Source organism: Bacillus rossius, chromosome 2 (assembly GCF_032445375.1).
Source record: "Bacillus rossius redtenbacheri isolate Brsri chromosome 2, Brsri_v3, whole genome shotgun sequence".
NCBI classification, from domain to species: Eukaryota; Metazoa; Arthropoda; class Insecta; order Phasmatodea; family Bacillidae; genus Bacillus; species Bacillus rossius.
Genome location: NC_086331.1, coordinates 124,082,795 through 124,106,509, shown reverse-complemented (window position 1 = coordinate 124,106,509; position 23,715 = coordinate 124,082,795). Strand labels below are relative to the sequence as shown.

The following is a 23,715-nucleotide window of genomic DNA, read 5'->3' as shown; positions in this document are numbered from 1 at the left end:
CGTGACTACTTCTGTCCAGTGTGACAGGAGGCAGTTGTGCGATCCCGCCAGTTCTCTGCTCAATGTCGTCGGAATAAGTCACGTTTCGCAGGGGCTCAAATGTACTAAGGAACAAACTTTACGGCTGTGGTCCGGGGTCTGTGGTCACTGAAATTCAAATTAAATGTCCGAAATGAGTTTGAATAACGGCTGTGCCGTTATTCAAACTCTTTATTCAAACTCTTTTCGGACATTTAATTTGGATTTCAGTGACCACAGTCGTCTGCAATCAGCCCACGATGGGGATTTAGTGATTTTAGCCACCATCTTGACACCTTTGCCCTTGGCCTGTACCATAGATGCAAAGTGACTTCGGAACTTATTTGCGAGATGTAAAAGGTTGAAGTGAGTATTAAGAAATTATTGGAAAACATCAAAATTAATACAAATTCATGTTTCCTTCAAGTGGGGAAATTTTGTTTGTGTGTTAACAAAAACTGTGAGGACCTGTTGTAAACATAATTTAATGGCAGACTGTGTTTTGTTTTTATGCAGGTGTAAAAAATTAATATGCGTAAAAGTTCTGCTAACTTTTTCCTTCAGTAAAAACTGCAGCATAACCAAATTCGGACTTAACCTCTACATTAAAAACATCAACAAATATTTTTCGGAGAACATTCTTTTTATGTATTATTTTTAAAGTGTTTCATGAATGTTGCAAGTCAGATTGTCTTTTAGCCGGGCAAATATGAGTTGTAATAAGATCATTCTAATTTCAGATTCAAATTGGAGAGACAATTCCATCCCATCAGTCATTTCAATCTCTGTTGAATTATATTTACTATGCGGAAGTTAACATGCCCCCTGAAGATTCTCTCTACCTCTTCAGTGCTCCATACTTTTATGGTTTTACCAATAACAGGCTGCAAGCTTTCTGTAAGCAAAACCTTGAAATGAATGTTACTTTTGAGAATGTGATTCAAATACTTGAAGCAGCTGATCGGATGCAGGCTTCTGATATGAAGAAGTATGCCCTTAACCTTATTGTGCACCATTTTTGCAAGGTAAGAAACAGGTGATGGTAGAGTATCACTTCCCTGTTTTAAAAATTTAACTTTAAGAATTTCTTTATTATTTAGTTATAGAGTTGTTTATTTCAAATTTTGAGGAAATGTGAAAAAATAATAGGAACAGAGATAACACCTATAATGTAGTGGTGTTGGTATTTCAGTAAGGAAGGATGAATAGGTAAATCTGCTTAATTAAATGTTTCACTAAATTATGCATATTATATTTGCTTGTAGTCTGGACCAGCCAGGAATTAGGATTAGAGCTACATTAAGGTATCATGTCACACTTTCAGTGCAACTGCCAATTACCATCAGAGTAGCAATGAACCACCTTTTCAGTATTTTTGTTTGACTCTTAACTGCCACTGCCATGAGCTTCATAAGATAATCACATTGCCTGACTGTGCCGTTTCATCCAAAATCATGCCTTACATCCCAGAGTGGTTTACTTTAAATTTTCTAACATTTAATTTGTAATAGCTATAAACCAGATTTTAAGATGGTAAGGTTTGTATTTAAATGACTTTGAAAAATTTTTAATTTAAGTGTTATATTTAATTTTTTTTGTTGTTCATGTGGTTAGCAATATGTATAAGCAAATACATGGAATTACTGAAATTGTTTCTTATGTAGGCTTTTGGATCGGTTTCAATAATTTATTTAAAAATATATAATTTAATCAACAGTAATATATTTGATTTTACATTTTAACAGCTCTTATTATTAAAATATGGGTTGTATCAAGCAAATATATGTATACAGTCAAACCTATCTAAAACGACCCCTCACGGTTCCCAGGAATAGGGTTGTAATAGAGGGGGGGTCGTAATAGATGTTTTCTGAAATTTTCAGTTGATTTCAACCCCCCCCCCCCCCCCCTCCTTTTCCCAAACCACTACTCGCTAAGAAACCAGCCGTACAATGGCAGGATGCTGTCACTCACAATGCTAGACGGCTTTGTTTTAAACCCACTTCAACCTTCATGACAAGTCCGTCACCCTACAGGCCACCTCTAAAGAAAATATGTCAATAGACAGTTTATTTTTACTGGTTAGTATACATGTACATTTTCTGCTTGCCGTAGTTAAATACACTAGAACCCCGATGTCACAAACCCCGGATTTTACGAATACATTCTCGGGAACCATCAAAAAATTGGACATTTTGACCAAAATGTGAAAATCAGAAGAAAAAAAATTTAAAAAAAAAATGAAATGAAAGATCATTAAAATCTGTTCATTTTAACACACAGCATATTTTTGTGTCGGCTTTAATACTTCCTATAATGTTCATGTAAGAATAACAAAAAAATAATGGGACATTTCCTTTAAAAATACGGCAGCAGTAGCTTGTGCAACGTAAGTGGGAGCGCGGGAATATCGTCTAGACAGGCTGGCAGCAGCACAGGCGGCGGATGCATGACGTCATACAGCTTACCTCACCTCCCCTTGCCCAGACTTCAAGGTTCATCCCTCCCAGGCATACAAACCATCGTGTCTCTTGTTTTCGAAGTTTTAGTTGTAAAAAACCAGTTACAAATTTCTTGAAAGTATCATAGGGAAATGCATTACACCTTTATCTTTATTTTTCCGCCATATGTTACGGTCACCGCTCAAATTTCACAGTTATCTGACGGGAACGAGATGACTGCGCGCCAGTTCAGAGCCTTGCCCTTAGAGGTTTTACAGCGCTAGAACTACCATTGAGCGTCGCTCTTATCATGCCGCTTCACTAACACACACGCTGACCAGACGGCGCCCTAAAGCTGATTATAGGAAGCATGTAGAAATGCAAGGCAGGAAATTTTTCCAGCTTATCAACCAGGACCCGGGCAAATCTTGACTATCAAGCTTTTCACATTAAAATATAAGAGACTTGTATTGTGTAATTTCGGTGTTATTTAGCGGTGTTTCATAAAAATCGCTTTTTTCCACATTTTCCATATAAATTCGCGGAAAATTTCACGATTTCGCGATTCACCGTATAATCGTGGCCCTAGTTATTGCTCGCGCGAGAGGCGAGATGTGGAATGTTAGAAGAAAGATAAATGCGGGGTAGACAGACGGCAGCCAGTGTGTTTCCTGCGCGGGGAATAAGTGGCGTAGCCTTTTTTTTTATGCTGGGTGAAGCGACCTTTTTCTATCAACCCACGGGAAAAGATAATTGCTTGAGCTGTCAAAATAAACATCGCTGCGGCAGTTAAAACAAGTCGAGGCGGGTGTGCATCCAGTCGGTCGCTGTGTATTGTCAACCGATAGTAATAAAAATCAAGAGAAATCCAGCAGGTAGCTTTGCCTTAACTGCGTACCACACTAGAAACTCGCAAAAAGCTAAACGTAAACACGTTGGCACAAAAACCTTTATCTGCACCCTGCCGTCAAAGGGACGTGGAATGGGGGTTGTTAAGCGCTGACAGCGGTCGACAGGAAGCACTCGGCAAGAGAAACGCAGTTACACGTTACTCACCACAAGAAACTTATTTTCTGTCCGATTTTCTTCAGATTTTGGGCAAATTTTTCACGGTTCCTCGAAATCGGGTTGTAATAGAGAGGTGGTCACAATAAATGGGGTCGCAACAAAAAGGTTTTACTGTATTTCCATGTGAAACTTCACTGTTTGTTGAGCTGATGCTGCTTGGCAAACACTGCTTCATGGCTGTTGGCGCTAGACTGGAGTGGGAACTATTCTGGGGGCATTCAGCCAGTCGCAAGTAGGTAGTGGTTCCACCTGACTTTGCAACTGGACAGCTGCACTAGTTCTGTTGTCTGCTCCAACTACAGCTGCATAATGTGCACACCACCAAGGGTAGATGGATGGATGGATGGATGGATGGATGACATCAAGGTCATTAGCAATTATGAGGGGTGTCAACAGAATGATTGGGTGGGTAGAAAAACAGGAGTTCCCTGAAAAAATCCATTGGCTCCTGGCAACATCTCTATGTTTCCCACTTGTGAAAAATCCATGTCTGAATGTAACGTCCCTCTGTTATTGATAATGGTTTAATAGTATCTTGGAGGCATGTTGAGTTCTAAGAAAGAGGTTGAGGGACCAGTTACAAATGTAATTTAGTTAAGTGGATCAAAGTCTTTATAATGACCAGGAATAAAAGATAGAAATTTAAACTAAATTGACTTTAAGATTTATGAACTATTCTTTCACATAAATTCCTCTTTCTTTTGTTCTGCGCATGCGTATGTGTTTGTGTGTGTAGAAAGACATAGATCAGACAACATTATCCAAAAAAGTAGTGAAACATAAAAAAGGTACCTTGTTCATCATTTGTTTACTGTAAGAAATTAGTGACTAGATTGTCAACTTTGAAATAGGTATCATATCAGAATTTTTCAGTGCAGTTAATATTATTTGCGTTCCTTCAAACCAGTAGCTGGATAGATGTTCTGGAAACAGTGTGGCAGACATCCTCTCCACTGACGATGGGAAGGTGCAGTTAATCATCGGAAGCAAATACAGGAGAGGGCGTAGAACCACGGGGAAACTGGGACCCACTGCACAAAATAATGCAGTATAATTAACATCAAATGCAAACAGGGGGGAGGTCATAGGACATCAAGTTCCACTTACCAATTATGTGGGTATAAACAATGTCCATAGGACATCCGACGAGGAGCTGGAGCGCCGGAGAATCCATAATCCAGATGCATGGCACACACTTGAGATGGAAAAGAAAGAGGTGAAAAATCACAGCAAATGCTACATAATGTGGGAAAAACCTTTGGGAAACTCTCCTAAGTGTAGGCAACTACATTCTGGTGAAGAGGTCGGCACTTAAAACTCTAACCAAAAAACAAACCGGACGAAAACAAGGAGCTCACGTCTAGACACTATGCTGGTCCATATATTTCTCGTGCTACGACGTCTCATTAAGAGCCAAAGATCTAGGGAGCTTAATTTTATCTGTCTGCTGGACGGCGAAAGGTGAAAGTAGTACCGGAGGGCGGATCATACATTCTAGTGGTATAAGGGCCAGCAGGGAGGGGAAGCCAGGTTTCATTAGGTAGTTCGCAGAGGTATACAAGTGGGCCATCCTGCGGTGCTGCCGAGTACTGGTTAGTAAGGGGGTAGTTAGGAAAGGTACCCGGCGTGGGAGCAAGGTTGCCGTGGCATTTCCACAGGGAGGAACCCGAGCATGCCACGTGCAAAAGACACGGTACACTGTAGTTTAAGGCGTGACGATACGGACATGCAACCGGGCTCTACGGCTGTGTGCAGCAGATGATAACTGGCGTGGGCTAGCGTGGAAGGAAAGGCTGAACATGCATGTGATAGAAAATGAAGTGGGGTTAAGCCCGGTGGGGCTGTGGGGAACTAAGACCGTTTTTGGGGCCCACAGACCACTAGAGTAGGTAGAAAACCCCAAAGAATACTAAAACCAAATCAAAATTTCAAAACATGAATGTGGGATCATATTGCTAGAACAACACTAAGCCGTCATCAATTCAAAGGTATATGTAGTGCCACAAAACTAACTAAATAAATACTAACAAGAAGTGGGTTCAGACTTTGACTTAGTTGCTAGGTGGAACATGCTGTGGTAAGTGTAGTATCCTGGTGTACTTTATTTTATTCACACCACTACCAGTTCCGTGACATAGTGTATCAGCATTATTCTTCCAGGGTCTCGCCAACAAAGGGGTGTGGGGAGCCATGGTCCACCCACACCACTTTATTACCTTTACAAGTCAAGTGACATCCCAATAACTTTAGCTGTTTAATGGACTTTTTCTTTTAAGTGATCTGTATTTTTTTTGGTAGGAGGGTGGGAAGTTTATACTGTTATATGATTTTATTTTGCATTATTAATAAAAGGACATTATAGTAAGAAGTCAGAGTTGGTAAACTAAAAAACAATGTTGTATTATTTAACATTTTATAAATCTGATTTTGTGTTATTGGTTGCAGGTTGCTAGATTACCAAAATTTCGAAGCTTAAGTCGTGCCCTTCTTCTTGACATAATGGATGCTCTAGCAGATGACCGAAGTGATTCAAAAATGTGTCAAGATATATCATGCATTAGTTTAAGCAGTGACTGCTAAAATTAAACATTTCCTAGTTGTGAACGCACAAGTATTAAGAGCCGAAATACAGTAATGTCTAGTGTGGCAGTTTATCTATAGATACATTTATAATTTATTATAATGTATATTATGTTAAAACTGAGAATCTGAAAAATAAATCACTCTTGTTCATAGAAATTTTGGTAAAGGTATGACTTTTTTTTTTACATTAATCAATTCATACAGGATAATATGTAAGTATGAGAGGTGTGTGTTTGTGTGTAAAAAGCAGTGTATTGAGTTATGTTTTTCTAAAAGAAGTTGGTACCAAATTTTCTTTTGGCCTTTATTTTTTAATTAATCTTTTATAGCCTATGCATTAAAACACACAATATTTTTATATTTTGTAGCAATTAACAGAAACTACCCCTAAAAAATATCTTATAATTAGGTCTTCATCTGTTTAACCCCTTTAAAATGCAACTGAGCCAGTGGGCCTCGGCAAACTTGGCCTGGTCAACACATCCTCTCCTTATTCCTTCCTTTTAGTTTGGCAGGGTAACCTGCTTTCCCTTTGCAACTGCACACACTGTTTATTTTAAGCTGGAATTAAGAGTTTTGTTGTATAAGCTACCTTCTTCAAGAGACTTCGACCTGGCAATATGCAGCATATTTGAGTTTACGTAGGCTGTTGTAGCACGAGGGCAGCGTGTGAAATGATTCCTTTAGTTTGAGCTGTGATTTACTCAATTTTCTTTCAGCCCTGCTGTCTTGGAAATTTATGTTCGATATAGTTGTATTTTTGATTTAGTCTTACCATTTTCACTTAGCCTTGATTCATTTGCTCCTGTTACAAGCATGACTTTGTAGACGAGTTTTGTATTTTGGCTCGCACTTATGTTAACTCTGCCTGCTCTGTTTCTGATTGCCAAGACTCCCGGGCAACAAGCAAGTTTTGTTATGTGGGCTGCCCAAGTGGCTGCTTGGAACGATTAGGCGTTAAGACCCTTGTTGACTCCCTTTGCTTCACCTCTTTAACGCCATTATCGCATTTGGCCCAGTGAGTTTGGAAGCCTGTGTGAGCTTATACAGTTTGCTTGATCTGTAGCATTATTTTAGTTGCCGAGGTCTTGGACTTCATTTGAACAGGGTCCACAGGGATGTGGTCAAATGACTTAAATGTCATTACTTAATTTATTTGTATGCATTTCCATTTTCTAGTAATGCTGTTGGTAGTAACTTCATTACATGTAATGCGGGCAAAAACTTTTTAATTTAAGATAAGCCACAATTGAATCATTTGCATGGGTTTGGATATTTCTCACATTGTTTCAACAAATATGAGTGCTAACACTGGGAAAAGTATCACAAAATAGTACGTCTATGCATAGCACAAATAAAAAAAAACTTCTTTGGATGATTCTTGCAATGGAGAAGTGATTTAAAACAATTTTATGGACTTATGCCTCTGCTGTATTACACAATATGTCATAGAAAAACTTTAAAAATGAACAAAGATAATTCATAAACACATTGAGAACAAGATGAATTCAGCTGATGTGAAATTTTAAATGCCAAAACAGAACAGAGTTTCGTGGAAGGAATTTAGTCAGAAAAATATTACAGCACAAATGAACACAGTAAGCTGATGAGTGTGTTTCAACAAAAACAGTAAAACCAAACCACCACCTTGACAACACAATAGCAAACAGATGAATCCAATGATACTAATAGACTAACATTTTCTATCACCATTGGATTTGTATGTTTGTTGCTGTGTTGTCCATGGTGGCTGTTCATCTGTTTTTACTTTAGGCTTTAACTCAGGTCATTTTTTAGTTTACAGTGAATCATTTTATGTCTTATTTAAATATATAAAAGAAAAACCTATGATTTGAAGACAGTTACAAGTAACTCTTTTTTTGTAAAAGTGACAAATATTTGAAAAGTCTAAAAATAGTTATTTACTCAAATACTGAGAAAAATTATGTAACTTGATGTAAGTTTTTGGACATACGCCATTGCAAGATAACAAAAATTATGTACTCAAATACTGAGAAAAATGTTTGTGTTTGTTCCACCCTTTTCCCGACCCCAATATAAAAATTGTTTTGCAGCACCCATGCTGCAGTTGAAGCCAACCTTTATCTTTTTCATGAGTTAAGAGAAATCAAAAGATTACCAGTAAGTATTTTAACTTAGATATACTTTATTCAAAAGTACATTTTAACACTGTACAGATTGTTTGAACTACAATGCAAAACTTTTTAGATACTGCGAACTTAAAAAGTAAATTTTTTAAACACTGTACACATATTTGAACCCTATTGCAAGGTTTTTAATAATGTTAACTGTTTCACTATTCACAAATTTCAAGAGAATATATTTTTACACATATTAAAAAATATATTAACTTCCCACGACTAATATTTTAATGTTGTTTATGATTCCCTTTGACTAGTCTGCCACTTGGGGCAACCAACAGAACCATACAAACTTATCAAGCATAACAATTATAATTGCAATCAGAAAGACTGTATACTTAATTACAAAAATATAGATGTACGCCAATATCCAAACCAATTACAGGATTTGCTTGTTTTAATGAGCTATTTTTAGTTCTACAGTTCTTGTACACAATACACTTGCAATGCAAACATAGTTATAACTACTTAACATATTTCTGCTACATAACTGTTCATAACATTGACACACTGGTGTCAGTCTGTAATACAAATGATTGAAACTGTGCTACATATACTATTGTTTTATCACAACACATATTTCACCATCATCATGTGCGTCTATCACATCTGTACAAATGCTGGAAGACAAAAATGTTCTTACAAAAATAAATTTTTTGAATGCACCAGTTAGGCACATACTATCACAACAGCTAGGTACAGTTTAGTATGTATGAAGCATCTAAAAATAATCCAGAACAAAAATATGAATGTATTTACCAATCAAAATGGTACTGTAAGGCAAGTGTGGAGACACAAGTCAAATGTTTAATAGAAAAATAACACAAATCGCTGATGAACTTAACTTAAACTAAGCATAAACCCACTCTTGTACAGGGTTGCCAAAAGGCCAGTATTGATCTACAAAAAGTATTTGATATGCAAAACAAATTACAGCAGAAAGCTAACATTATAGTATCTAGTTAGAAAATTTATTTTGCTAACAGGGCAAGTATGATATAAATATGTAGTTGTGAATCAAGTGCATGTTTAGAAAAATAAGAATATACATTATTTATTGGGGATGCACGAGTAACAACCACGCATCATCTTGAAAGAATGAACAGGAAGCATAGTCCAAACATTCTAACTGTTAAAAGGTTAGCCCTGGTTTAAAGTGTAGTAAATAATTTTAGTGAAAGTCCTCCATGTCCATTCTTATTCACCCTAAAGCAACAAATGTGAATCACCAGAATATGTATCTTTCATAACTGAATATCTAGGGAAACAATGATTAGAACAAACCATGAGACATAAAATTAATCAATGATCCAGTTTTTACCTTTTTCGACAGAATAAAATTCAATCAAATACTCAATTAATTATCATTGGCCATAGTTGAAAATGCAGCAAGGTACAGAAATAAATAATAGTTGAAAGTCTGATATCATCATCATCTTAAATGATATATTAAATCTTGGATAAAATTCCTTAATACCAAAAATTTTACCAACACCAAGGAATGTTTTGATTTAGTAATGCATATGTATCACAAAGTACTGTGTAATTAACCTGTTTGCTGGTTTTCTTCACAGTTATTGTCTTCTCTTTAAATGCAAAGCAATACAAGTGTAATTTTTGAAAGAGGGTCAAAACTGACTAAACGATACAAATTGGTGAACTACCAATGCTTATTTTTTTCATTATGTCCTATGTTTCTAGAGATTGTTTTGATTCAGGAGAAAAAAATTAAAGGCATGCTAATAATTTTAAACACTAATTTAAGGTAATAAAGGAATTTAACAATTATATACATACACATGTTTTGAAAAATTAATGACAAATTTTCATAAAAAAAAAAAATCATGCATTTTATGTTCAGTGTTAGTTAACATTTTCATGGCATAATCCTATTGTTTAAGAACCATGCTCTCATTTTTTACATACCTACCTAAATTATTAATCACAAAAAATAAAAAATACATTAATGATTATTATTCTTTTGGAATTTGGCAACCCAACAGGCAAGATATTTCCCTCTTTACATTATAAATTCTTAAAAATGTGAACAATTTATATACAAAAAACTACATGAACTTCTGTATAGCTGCATCACATTGTAAAGGCCCATATATACAATAAGAAAATGTATCCAGCACCAGTCATTACAAATACTAATATGTTTAATATATACCTGAACATTTTTCACAGACTATGTATTTAACAGATGTAAAATGTCCCAATGTGTTAACCAAACTTAACCTGCAACATCACATTTTTATATCACTTTTTTTGTTGCTTGATCCACTTTGATATACCAAAAATGTTTCTAAAAATACGTTTTTTCACGTTTGTTTATGCAGCCAAAGTTTAATATACTGTGTACCATAAATGACAGAGCACTTTTCTGACAGCCAGTGAGTAGTAACATCAAGCAAGTTTCAATTACAATACTGTATCTGTATCTGCTGCTGCCCCAGCCATGCCAGTTTATAACCAACCGTTGGAAATGTACAATGGATCGTGGAGAATGTACACAGCAGGCAAAAAAGCCATACTTTAGCTAACATAAATAAATGTGAACTTACGAGCTACTGAAGCAACTTTTACTGTGTAACCAGCTTGGCTTCTCCATCCTAGTTTAAGTAGTTGTATCTCAGTGTTCCACCACACACTTAAACTTGATTTTCTCACGAAAAAGTTAATCTTATGAAGTACTTGAGTTTGACCAGTTTTCACCATGACAATGATAATATATTTGGCTGTCCAAACAATTGGCCCTCAGAAAATATAAATAACATTCATTGCAATTGTATTGCACAAATTCCTGTTATACAAATTAATGCAATTCCATAAATCATCACATTTCAATAATTTCTAATTAATATTCTAACATTGTAGGATATTCATACCAAACAGCAAATAAAAGTATTTCCAAAAACTTTTTCTAGGGTTTAAATAGTCTTAAGACTGTGTTATGTCTTATTTGCTGCTAACGCACTTCTTTGAATGCAGTTCGGTAACACAAGACTATTGCAGACAATATAATACAATGTATTCCTCTAAATTGAGCAGGCAACAATGCACGTCATGCATAAATACTTCAAAAATGCATTGGCTGATTAGAAGAGCTGCAGAATCAGCTGAGGGAAGCATTAGCTGAACTATAATAAATGAGTCCCAAATCATAAGAATGAACCCAAATATTCCAGGGGCATTCATGGCCACCAAGCTACATGACGCTAGCTTTAGCTTTTACTAACAGGTAATAATAATTCTATATTGGTACCAAAATTAGTTATTGAAAATTTAGTAAAATTCAATTCATCTGCAACTTCTGTGAAAATTTATTACAGAACTATTAAATGTTCCATGTGTTCAGGGGCACATGCCCTCTCCCCCAGAAGGGTAAATATGAGCTGGATAATACAACTTATGAAGTAATAAACTTGTATTATACTAGGTCTACACCACCGGAGCCCACCCAGAAGTCAACCCTAGGTCCACCCCTGCAAGTGTTTATATATGTATTTATATTATTTATATGCATCTTTATATAATTTGACAAAAAAACTGCCAGGGGCACTACTATTTCAATTTTGAGATGGTGTTGTATTTCACGTGAAAGTAACACGTTTCGAAAACTAATGTGCTTGTGTTTACACAGAAAACTAACTCAAACATTTTCTGAACTGTCAAGTTTGGTGAACTCATTTGTGGAACTTAAAACACACATGTAACTTTACTGTAGTAAAACTAGCAATAATTTGTAACAAAACAATTAAAAAATAATAAATTTAACAGATAATTATGACTCGGCAATAACTTTTTTTGTAAAAAAAAAACAATGTAGGAAAATGGAAAAAAAAAAACATAGGTACCAGTAAAATAAAATTTTTAAAACTAAAATAGCATGTCTATACAGGCAATATACCTCAATAGTCAATGTTTGTACCAGTAATATATCCATTACCAATCCTAAAATTAACTTTTTATTAAATATTTTTTTATGTACAAGCTGATCTCAAAATTTTTATTACTATACAATACCATATTTACCTTAATTCAGAACTGCTCGTTTTCCTTTCAAATAATTTTAATAGTTAATAAATGAAATTTTTTAGTCTTCCTCCAATGTCACCCACAAATTTCTATTATATCCTCAAGCCTGATACATAGTAAAAATTTTACTAGAAAAATTATAAATTTGGGATGTCTGCTAATGGATTTACAATTATTTTCCCTCCTGCATTTTGCTAAAATTTATTTCACTGCAATTTATATTGGAAAAAGCACAGGGCAGTGATAGACTACTTATAAAAAAATACAGTATTGTTTCATATCAAGATTTAAAAAGTTATTATAAAAATTTATCTTAATACCTACTTCAAAAATTTTCATTACAAGGATCATCTTAAACTACAGGTAATTAAGTACAAGGGTGCAGAGTTTATGCTCAAAATCAAGAAATCAGCCCCTCAAAACTTCTTGGGTCCATCACTGATCCAGTAGTAATAATGTTGAGGGCAATTTGAGTATCAAGCATTACTAGTATATTTTTTTATATAAGTGTTCATCAGAGATCATAGATAGAGAGGCATTGTTACATCCATAGTTTATGCTACTGAAAAAATGGCACTACTTACAAAATACATGAAAATCATAACTTGCTAACTACAAAAAAATTAATATTCATAGTAAAACTTTGTCCTGAGAAATATTTGGAATCTTATTTAAAGAATTCTAAGATATCAAAATGTAAGGAAAAAAAGACTACCATCTTCTGAAAGTTCAAAAACTAAAACCTTCACCTATCAGAACTAGCTATATATAACATGTAAAATAATTACAAAAGTTTGCAGTTTGGTTAACTCAGATCATTTAATACTACACTTAGACACAAATATGTCACATTGAAATACAAATAATATATATCCTTCATTAACTTGACTTTTCATTATTTTCAACTTTATTCAATATATTTTCCTACATGCCAAAAACTGATAAGCAGGAATTGAAAATATACACATAAGAACCACTTAACCTAGGGGGAAAAAATCTATTTACAGACATGCAAGAGATTTGGGCCAGCTTGCACAATTGTGACTCGAGGCAAAGGGAAGTACTACATTGATTAACTTGCAAAGATGTTGCTTAGATTTTGCTTACCTGACTTTGCAAGCAGCTCTTGATATTGGTAAAAGAGGTGCTAAATACATTGTCCATTCCAAGGAAGCAGAACTTGCTACTGACAAATCCAAAGCCACTGGCAGGCTAGTAAGTTCATTTCATCACATCATAAAATAGTTCCTGCATTATTTTGTAATATTCAAGATCAAATTTGCATATCTATTTTCCTACATTCCTTTAATGCTATACAATATAAGAATACCCTGGGAGAATGGGTGAGTATATTTGTTTTCAAGTTTAGTTTATTTCAGACACTAGCTAATACTGAATATGTGATGATGAAATTAAAATATCTGCCACTTCACAAACCCCAGAACAGCAAGACTGTGATATCTGTACACCTAATACATGTTGCCATTTGAGTTTACAGCTTGTATTTACAGAATGAATCAAGCACTTTAAAATAATTCTACAACCTCAAACATAATATATTGATGATAATAAACTGTTGTTACTTTTTTAAAATATGTTATGTAGCTGACTGTTTGATTTTAAAATAAAATGGCTGGTGCATATTGTGTGATCTGCAAGTACTACTAACCAAAATTTTAACATCTTCATGAGAAACAATAGAGATCCAACACATTATGTATATTGCTACGCAAGTATTTGTTTATCTTGTGGACAAAATAATTAGCTCTCAATTTTGAGCGTCCTGTTTTTCAGGGTGTATTCAGTTACATAGCAGAGCAATGTAATGTGAAGATAAAAACTAACTATATGAATAAATACCAGTAGAAAGGTGGTAGCAGAGGGCTGTCACTACATAGGGCCTGCAATGCTCTTGTAAACTAATGATTCCCTTTATACCAACATCAGAGTGTTATTTTATTCACATTAAAAGCTGCTGTATTATTTTTTTTTAATATGATTTGTAAGCAAACTATAATGTTACTTTCTAAAACTGATTAACTTGACTTGTACAACATTTTAGAGTCGTGGAAACCATTTAACGAATGTTTTTTAAAAAAAGATGCAAATCAGGAAATCTAACACCGTCAGGTTGATATCAAAGTTTATTTGAATCACATTCAAAGGTAGTTCGGTTTTGCAAGTGTCTGAAGTATTTAAAATAATAAATGAGGTATATAACAACTAAATAATGTGTACTGCCTCAGATAATTATGCTAACATAAACAGTGTTTTATTTTATAATTGTCGCACTGTTATTTTAGGCGTCAAAAATTAGGGAAAATAAATTTCTTGCATAAAATTTGCGTGATGTTTTTGGTCGTGCTTTGTGTAGGTAAAAACGTGACCTTGCCAAAGATCACAGGACGAAACACCGCAACAGCAATCAGTTATCAAGTTGCACTCTGGCAGTGCGGTCTCATCATTTCCTCCACATGAGGACCATTATTATTATCATCATCCATTCAAGAAGTAGGCCAAAAACTTTGCTTCCAGTTTAAAACAATTTTTTTTAAAGTTGTAATCCATTATTCATTAGGAAATTACAGTTAACTTATTTAATAAACAGCAATATGAAGTTGTGTGATGTGTAAATTCTCTTTTGACATGTCTTCAAACTTTTCAACCTATCTGTTCCACTGTCCCTGGGTAGTGCATATAAAATTGTAGCCAGCACTGGTTGGCATCATGTTTTGTTACGTTGGTGTCTGAATAGAGTTAACGTACGTAGACAAATATTGATTGCTCACAAATTGCATAAAACACACACACTCCATCTTGTGCCAACTAAACTACATTTGATAACTCACTTTCGTGGATAGTGTGTACTGTAACGACTAAAATTATCAGGATGCTAAATTAGTTTCTTCTCGTGTTTGGGTCAGTTTTTTCGAAAAATATATTTTTGTTTCATAATATTTATTTACCAGTAGTATGGTGTCAACTAAAAGTGGGTTTAAACACAAATTTAGAGTTTGTTTTAAGTGTAAATGCTTTATCAGAAATGTTTTCAATCACAACCTTAATTGTATTTTTGTTAAGATTTTATTTAACAATACATACAAGAAATTATTATTTTTTTTTTTTTTTCAGTTTTTGTTTTTAATAGGTCCAGTACCTAGTTTTTAAAAAATATTTTACCATTTGTCAATATTATTCATGTACTGTAGAACCTCGATAACAGACGTCTAATCCGAGAAGCTATTTTGTAAGAATCTGGTAGTCTAGTTATTAGGAACAAAAATAATGCAAGAATAATAGTTACATACCAGAACAAAGCCAAAAAATATTGTATGCAGTATAAAAAGCAAATAATTGCGTGTGTGTACACGTGAAGAGCAGGTAGAAGGGATGGCAAGTATGAATGAGTGAGTGAGAGAGAGTGTGTGTGCTCACTCGTATGTGCATGCGTCTATATTATTTAAGAACACATGGCTTAGCTCGCACTATTTCAGGGTATCGCTGATACTTTACCATTGTAGAAAATTATGTGATTTATTCCAAACATTTTTACTACAGAAATAATAAATTATGTGATTAAAGATTCAATTCATTACAAAACCATTTAAGAATAATATTTACAAAAGTCATTACACCTGCACCTTTTTTTAATTTTTAGTACAGATTAAGTATCTGATTTCATTACAGCGTCGATCAATGTGTATATCTTAAATTTGCAGACTACCACGTCTAAATTCTGTTTATTTTATTTACGAATGAAGCCAAACAAATTAAAGGCACTGCCATCTATTGACAAAGTTTAAAACTAAACTGTTATTAGTGCCGTTAGTTTGCTAGTCACCAAAAGCTTCACTAAGCGGACATGTCTCTCCACAAGGATAGGAAGTTACCAGATCTGACAATATGACCATGTGACAAACGGAGAAATTACACTCACTGTAGTCCTATGATTTTCTATTTTAAAACTGAATTTACACAGTTTTCACTCCCTGAGGGATGGAATTTCATAACTATATATAACCTATGTGTTAATCCAGGATATGAGCCAGCTGTGTGCCAAATTTCATCCAAATCCATTCAGCGGTTTGACCATGATTGAGTAACATTCAAACATCCAATCTGTCAAATTTATAATACAGTAAACTCTCGCAAATCCGTGGGTGTCGGGGATTTATGACCTTCGGATTTTTGAAAACTTCGGATTTTTGAAAAATTTTCATTAAAATACAAAAAAAAATTCTAAAAGATAAGATGGTAGTCAATGAACATGTAATACTACCACAGGACGTCATAATAAACAAGACACTTGAGAAGTTAACAGAATGGTACGTAAGCAATACCAGTATAGTCCATTCATAGTAAATGAAGCACCCGAGAAATTTTTTTTCCTGAAAATTTACAGCCTGGCCTGATTAAATTTAACACACCCATTTGTTCAAGTTGGTAGTAAATTGTGTAAAAAGTAATTTAAAGTCATCTTAAATTAAATTAATGGCACCCGAAGTCGCACTTTGATGTGAAAGAGCTAGGCGTAGCAATGTGGCGTGCGCTGAAACGGGAAGCCCCTTGATAAGGGGAAGTGAATTTAGGAGGGGCGGTTGAGAGAAGCGATACGTAGCTGGCAAGAGACTCAAGGCCACTCCCTCACAGACACACGGCCAGTCCAGTTAAACTAAAGAGAAACGGGAGAAATAAAAAAAAAAATCATTAGTTAATTGTACACTAGAACCATCAAAAAATCTGAAATTTTGGCACAAAACAAAAATAATCGGGGAAAAAATGGTAAAACTCACAATAAAAGCTTATACAAAGCTATTATTTAACATGCAGCATATATTTTGTGTTGGTTTATAGTGCACTTACTAATGTTCGTATAAGAAGAGAAAAAAAATTGGACAGTCCGTTTAAAAACACGGCAGCAGTAGCTTGTGCGACGTAAGTGGGAGTGCGAGAATCTCGTCTAGACAGGCTGGCGGCTGCAAAGGCAGCGGATGCATGACGTCATACGGCTTACCTCTCCCTCCCAGACAACAAACCATCTCTCTCCCTCTCTCCAGCCCTCTAGCCATTTTCTGCGTGTGAAACTGTCAACATCCTTCCTCCCCTACTCCACACTGCATGCGACGAAAGCCAGGTTGTATAGTCCATTCCCGGTAAAATGAACATTTTTTTAAGGCCCCCCACGGCAGCCATTTACCGTTAATTTTTTTATACAATTTGTTTGTTAGTTACAGAACATTATTTCTGCTGGAAAATCTCTGAAACTTCAAAATTTCTTTAATGGAAAAATTTAGCAGGGCGGTTAGAGTATTTATTTTTACCGCAAATGAACTATACTCACCTTCCCTCCGGCCAGCATTCCCGGCGTGTGACGCATGACAACTACAGTCGTGTGCCGCGCACAGCTAGGAAACTTGTCACTGGCAACATGTTTCACACACTGACACACGGTGCCCAGAGCTTCAGGAAAACCTACGCGATTTCCAACCTACTCTAAATATCCGACTGGAGTCTGTTTACGAAAAGCATTTAAGAATTTGCTAATGCCCAACTGTTTTTTTTATATCGGATTAAGAGGAGTTAAAATGGCTAAAAGGCATGGTTTTGAAGTTTTAGGTGTAAAAAACCGTTAAAAAATTTCTTGAAAGCACCAGAGGAAAAGGCATTACACCTTTATCTTTATTTTCCCGCCATATAATGTTACGGTCACCGCTCAAATTTCACAGTTATCTGACGGGAACGAGATGACTGCGCGCCAGCCTTTTACCGCGCTATAAATATCAGTGAGCGTCGCTCTTATCATCCACTGAGAATAGTGATACATACATCTAAACAGTAACGATCATGTCACTTCGGAAATACCCCGGATTTCTGAGAACTTCGGATTCTCGGGCCACGGACTGGCGAGAGTTTACTGTATTAGCAGGACACACACACACACAAACTATCAACACACACATATAAAACTGTAAATGTGATGATGGTACCAAATCTTCCTAAATAGCACTGCATGCAAACCAAAATATTTTTTTTTTTAAATATAATTTACTTGTGAGATGGATATCAAGTGCATTAAACTTAGTCTATGGGTGTATCACTTTTTTTTTTAAATAGTCAAGATTTCTTCATAATTAATGTATGCTAGAATTAATGAGAACACATTGCATGTAAACAGTGAGGAAAGCTAACAGGTCATTTTGTTCTCAAAATTTGTTATATAGAAGGTTTGCGATTATCAGTTACACCTACTATGGCAAAAATTAACTTATCATAACACTGGCACCCTGAAATTTGTGGAAAAAATATCATTACATACCTAGTACTACAATGCATAAAAAGGAACACAAAACCAGCATATTTTGTTAATAATTTAAACCATAACTGAATCAAATTATTTACACAATGTTAATGCCTTCTTTGGGAAGATAAGAACACATGCAATTCTTTATAAGTAAAGTAACTGCTGAACCATAAATGAAACTGAACAGGTAAGTATTTTATGGTATTTGTCTAACAAATTTATATTTGGTTAAAATGTGTAGAGAAATTCCAGCACTTAATGTAAGTCAAACTACAAAGGTACAATAGATAAAACATTGTATCCAATATAAGCACATATAAAAGTTTAAGTTTGTAAATATCTACAAAATTAGAATAAATCAATGATATGAACTAGTGAAGATGATTATCACGGTTCACTTAATAAGGGTGTATATAATTTATACTGACAGATCTGTGTAGTCCAGACTAGCAATACAGAGATATACTAACAATATTGTTGGGATGATTTTCCACTAAACTGTAGAAAATATTGCAGAGTACCTATTTAAGTTTAAAAATTACTGTAGGAAAGTTGTTCACGTGAACAAAATACTTGTCTAAAGTGCCAATCATGTATCAGAGCTGTCCAATAGGCGGCCCACAGCTGCATGTGGCTCACAAGAGGAATCTACGCCACTGGCACATCAATTACAGAAAATATAAATTAATGTTTACCACAAAATTCTACCCTTATCTGATTTTGTGTGCTTACCTATATACATAAAAAAAAAGTATGTACCATGAGTTTCATGATCTAAAAAAGAATTATGATTCTTATTTTATCTAATTTAAAGCCATATAAGAACATTTTAATTTGCGACAATCTCATATTTGTGCCATTCACCAGCCAAATCTTTTTTTCTACATGTCACCCTCCAACCGACAGATATACACACGTGACCCTAGGTTAGATTGTATTTGTATAGCCTAGCACTATTTGTTTAATGAACCACAATTTAGGAGGTGATTCAGTAGTATCATTTAGTTTAGACCAAAAATAGGTTCAAATATGTCAATAAAAAATTTTTTTTTACATAGCTGGCATTGATAAAAGAATATTCTCTTCCAAGGAAATAATTTCTCTCCATGCACAGCATTCGGTCTCCATTTTCAAATAATGTTATTGAAATAATTAAGGGAAGATTAGATTGCACTGAGTGCACATAGGTGGTTTCAAATGAGGGCAAGAACAGCCATCTATACATGAATCTACCTAGTGACAGAAGCAAAATCCAAAACTGACAATTTTTTTGTTTTCAAGCCTAAGTAGGTTGTGAAATATGATGCACTGGGTCCTCCAGCCTTTTCTCTCTTACATTAAAAAGGTCTCTTATTTGCTCGCAGTTTCTCCCTTGTTTCAAAGATTCTATTGACAAAAGTGTTGTCCATTGAACTTAAAAGCTAACCAAGTTGAGGGACTTTAATAAACTGATGCATACTCATTCTACATGATAGTTTAAAATTCCTGCGACATGCAGCTAATTACAATCACAAATTTTGCACATACTACATCAACATTTTGAAAAGCTATGTATTCATCACCAAGCTCTGAAACAAAATATACAATCCTATTTTTTAATAGCAGCAGCAGCAACAAAATCTGTTATGTGAATCAGTAGAGTGAATAGTAAAAGAGGTTTATCTGAATTACATATGTCAAAATTAGGCTAACAAAAAATAAGTTAAGAATAACATGAACACAATTTGAAGTTATTTATTTACTGGGAACTGCTCTGGTATTTGCAAGGTAAAGGTTACATTTTTACTAATAGTAATTGTATGCTGGAACATACTAAAATTTTGCCTGTAAACACATGTCAGAAATTGGAATAGCTTCTTGCTGCATTTTTATTCTTTATGTATGCTATTTCTTGCCATACAGTTGAACCAAATTCAGACTTCTGTATTGCAAAGTAGTAGATAGTTCAAAAATTTTTGCTGGTCCCTTGAACTTCCTATTTTGTCAAAATTAAAAAATTGTGTTTATTTAGCATTTTATTTGGTTGGTACAAAGTAAAATGTTCATGACGTCTAGCAAAACGGAGTAGAAATCTGCGGGAGCAACTCTCTTTTCAACAGAGGAGGAAAAGAGACTGTTCACACATTCAAGATAATAATACTAAGTGAAATTTAAGGAAACAATTTAAACAGCTAACCTATTGTACACCAAAACCCAGTGTGTCGCCCTGAGTTGCCACAGGTGGCAGGGGTGAGCACCTAGAGTCAACACAAACAAGTCGCATCAGCCCAAGCTAAGGCCAAAAGAGTCCAAATGAGTGCTGACAGCAGACGAGAGAACCTCCACGCTACCTCATCACGCAAGTTGATGTCACTGCCCAGCAGTCAGACCACAAAACTAAAAATGCTGTCTGAATTACGAGTTTAGCACTGCCATTTTGCACAAATGCAAACCTAACGTACCATGTGATTGACCTGACTGAACACAAGGCGTAATGGATTTTTCATGTCTGTTCCCTAGTTTCTTCCCTTGCCCAGCCATCAATTGTGCAGCGGTGTGAATGTCATCCTAGTTTTGTGTTTCTGGGTTTCTGTGACATCACACTCATTTCCATTATTTGGCTTTTTATAGTTACAACACAATGGTACCGATTTTTAAATTTACTCTCGACAAAAATCTGAATTACTTTCAAGAATGAATGCTGCAGTGTCAGTAAGCTTAATAAGGATTTACAACACTTTTAGTAGGTAGACAGAAAATATGTATGGTTCTGAAAATATACCATAGTTAACATTTTTTTTTTTAATTGAAAATTTATTTCTCAGTCGCATCAATTAAATTTGATTATACTTAAACTAATGTGAGTGTATTACAAGTGTCTCATACTATATACCAGTATAATTGCTATGGGCAAGCTAGTCTTCATATTTTACACTTTATTTAGTAGACAGTTATATAGTTTGTAACTGTTAATGAATATTAGATATCATTTGTCACCATATGAACTTGCTACATAAACACCGCAATTTGTATAACAATTTATGTTCATTTATATTTACACAGCTGCCCATAATATTCAGTAGTTTGCTGCATTTTGAAATAAAAGTAATTTTTTTAATATAGGGAAATTGAGTGACTTTAGTAAGATGAAATGAGTTACCCAGGACTATGACAAATATTTGTGCTTGTTATCAAAAGTTTTCAAAGTAATGAGGAAAAAAATGTATTGCATTAAAATGAAAACCCTTAAATTAATTATTTAGCAGAATGAAATGTTACAAATGTATACATACCAAATGTGGCACATCTCATTTTTCGTACACATCGAAAGTTGTATTCCATACCCAACAATCAAACTCACATTAGGCCATTAGATCAATGCTTCACACAGCCTGAATTTGAATATAGTAATTTTTTTGGAACATAACATTTTTACAATTATTTTGTTTTGGTCCTCTAACCATCAATACATAATTATCATTTTCAAAACTAACCAGAGCTACCTAACTAATACTGCAATGAAAATATTAACAACCCTACAAATAAATTCTTACCATTGCAATGCTAGAACCTATTTATAACTAAAATATGTAACCATTTTATACAAATATGCTGCATCAAAACGTAGACAGATGCATCATTAAAAACTGGTACTTCTTTATATGAAGAGCCATGATGTCCCAAAAGCCAACACCACGTCCCAGTCACGAAGGACATATTTTACATGCATGAAAACATACTTACACAATTTACAAATACATAACTATATTTCACAAACACACATGCATACCTTTAATTTTCAGCATAATATGCATACACATGTTTAAACATACAGCAATCAATACTATTTCTTAATACCATAGTGTAATAAAGCCCATGAATTTCCATTACCCAGATTTATAACTTTTGTACAATATCAAACTTTTTCTTGAAGTCCATTGATTCCTTTTTTGGGTCATACTTTTTGCGAGAGGCCAACTGTGCTCTCAACTCCTTAGCAGTCATGCTTAGGTTCAGGCTATTGTTGTGTTCCAAAGTTTTGTCTTCACTTGCATTTGATTCTAAAGAAGAATCACCCTATGATAAAAAAAAAATACAAAGTTATTACAACCATTAAATCTACTACACCCAACAAGTAAGATTCTTAATAGGTTAAATATTTTCTGTGAAAACCATTTGACACTAACAGTTTATAATACATTAACTACTAGCAGTAGCCTTTAAAAAGGTTTGCTGGTAGAGTATCAACAGCAGTAACATGCACCAGCAATTTCAACCTTTTTTTTAACATAATTTAATCCACAAATTTTTTGTGGGCTATAAGGATCTGGACAATACCAATGTAAAGTAGAACACAAACAAAATAAAATATATTAGATTTCTTAAAATTTCAATTAGTGAATAGGTTATTTTCGATATAAAAAGTTAAGGAACTATATATTAACTATATGAAAATTAGTCTTTTCTATTATTTAGTACATGTAAAATGTTTGTAGTAACATAAATTTTCCATTTTTGCAACCAAAATATATTAAAACAGTGAAATATTAATTTCATGAAATAAAAGACCACCAAGCACTTAGTCACAGCTTGTTTATCTTTTGCCATTGTTTATGGTTACCACAGAATAGAAAACTGATGTGTGTCTACGAAACCATCTCTACACATAACTGAACTCACTCTGCACATGGTAGCCATTTTGCTCTAGAATTAAGTGATATGTAATATGAGTTGTGATCTTGAAGTCTTGTTCAAAACAAAGTATACAATCAGGGTTGTTTCTAATTAGAATTACGAAATTTCTTGAAGTATTCTGAAGTTGACCATTGATTGCGTGAACATATTTGAAAATTAAATGTTGTGGCCACCCCTGTTAGTGTTTCAGCACTAGCAGGTGACACACAACAACCTGGTTGGAGTTCCACATAGTCAAAAGCAAATCTTTTTAAACAGATACAAAAATATTCAAAATATCAAAAAAGGTTAACTCCTGACAGTGATGATACACAAGAAAACATGACATAGGTGGTTTCAAATGAGGGCAAGAACAGCCATCTATACATGAGGAGAAACAGAATTGGGTATAAGAAATACTGCTACCAATAAATACTATGTACTAACT

General features: G+C 34.5%; 2 protein-coding genes across 6 annotated transcripts in view; one reads left to right on the top strand and one right to left on the bottom strand.

Moving 5' to 3' along the window:
- The window catches only part of LOC134529761 (leucine-zipper-like transcriptional regulator 1), a 55,374-nt gene extending 49,108 nt beyond the window's left edge, over nucleotides 1-6,266 (top strand). For all 5 annotated transcript variants that reach the window (XM_063364172.1, XM_063364174.1, XM_063364170.1 and 2 more), the window contains 2 exons: nucleotides 759-1,043; nucleotides 5,973-6,266. In XM_063364172.1, coding sequence (XP_063220242.1) covers nucleotides 759-1,043; nucleotides 5,973-6,107 — 420 coding nt within the window. In that variant the 3' untranslated portion in view covers nucleotides 6,108-6,266. The remainder of the gene's footprint in view (nucleotides 1-758; nucleotides 1,044-5,972) is intronic.
- A 1,993-nt stretch (nucleotides 6,267-8,259) lies between these two features.
- The window catches only part of LOC134529762 (Na(+)/H(+) exchange regulatory cofactor NHE-RF1), a 41,946-nt gene continuing 26,490 nt past the window's right edge, over nucleotides 8,260-23,715 (bottom strand). The window contains exon 3 of the mRNA XM_063364176.1: nucleotides 8,260-22,670. Within this exon, the coding sequence (XP_063220246.1) occupies nucleotides 22,491-22,670 (180 nt within the window). The 3' untranslated portion in view covers nucleotides 8,260-22,490. The remainder of the gene's footprint in view (nucleotides 22,671-23,715) is intronic.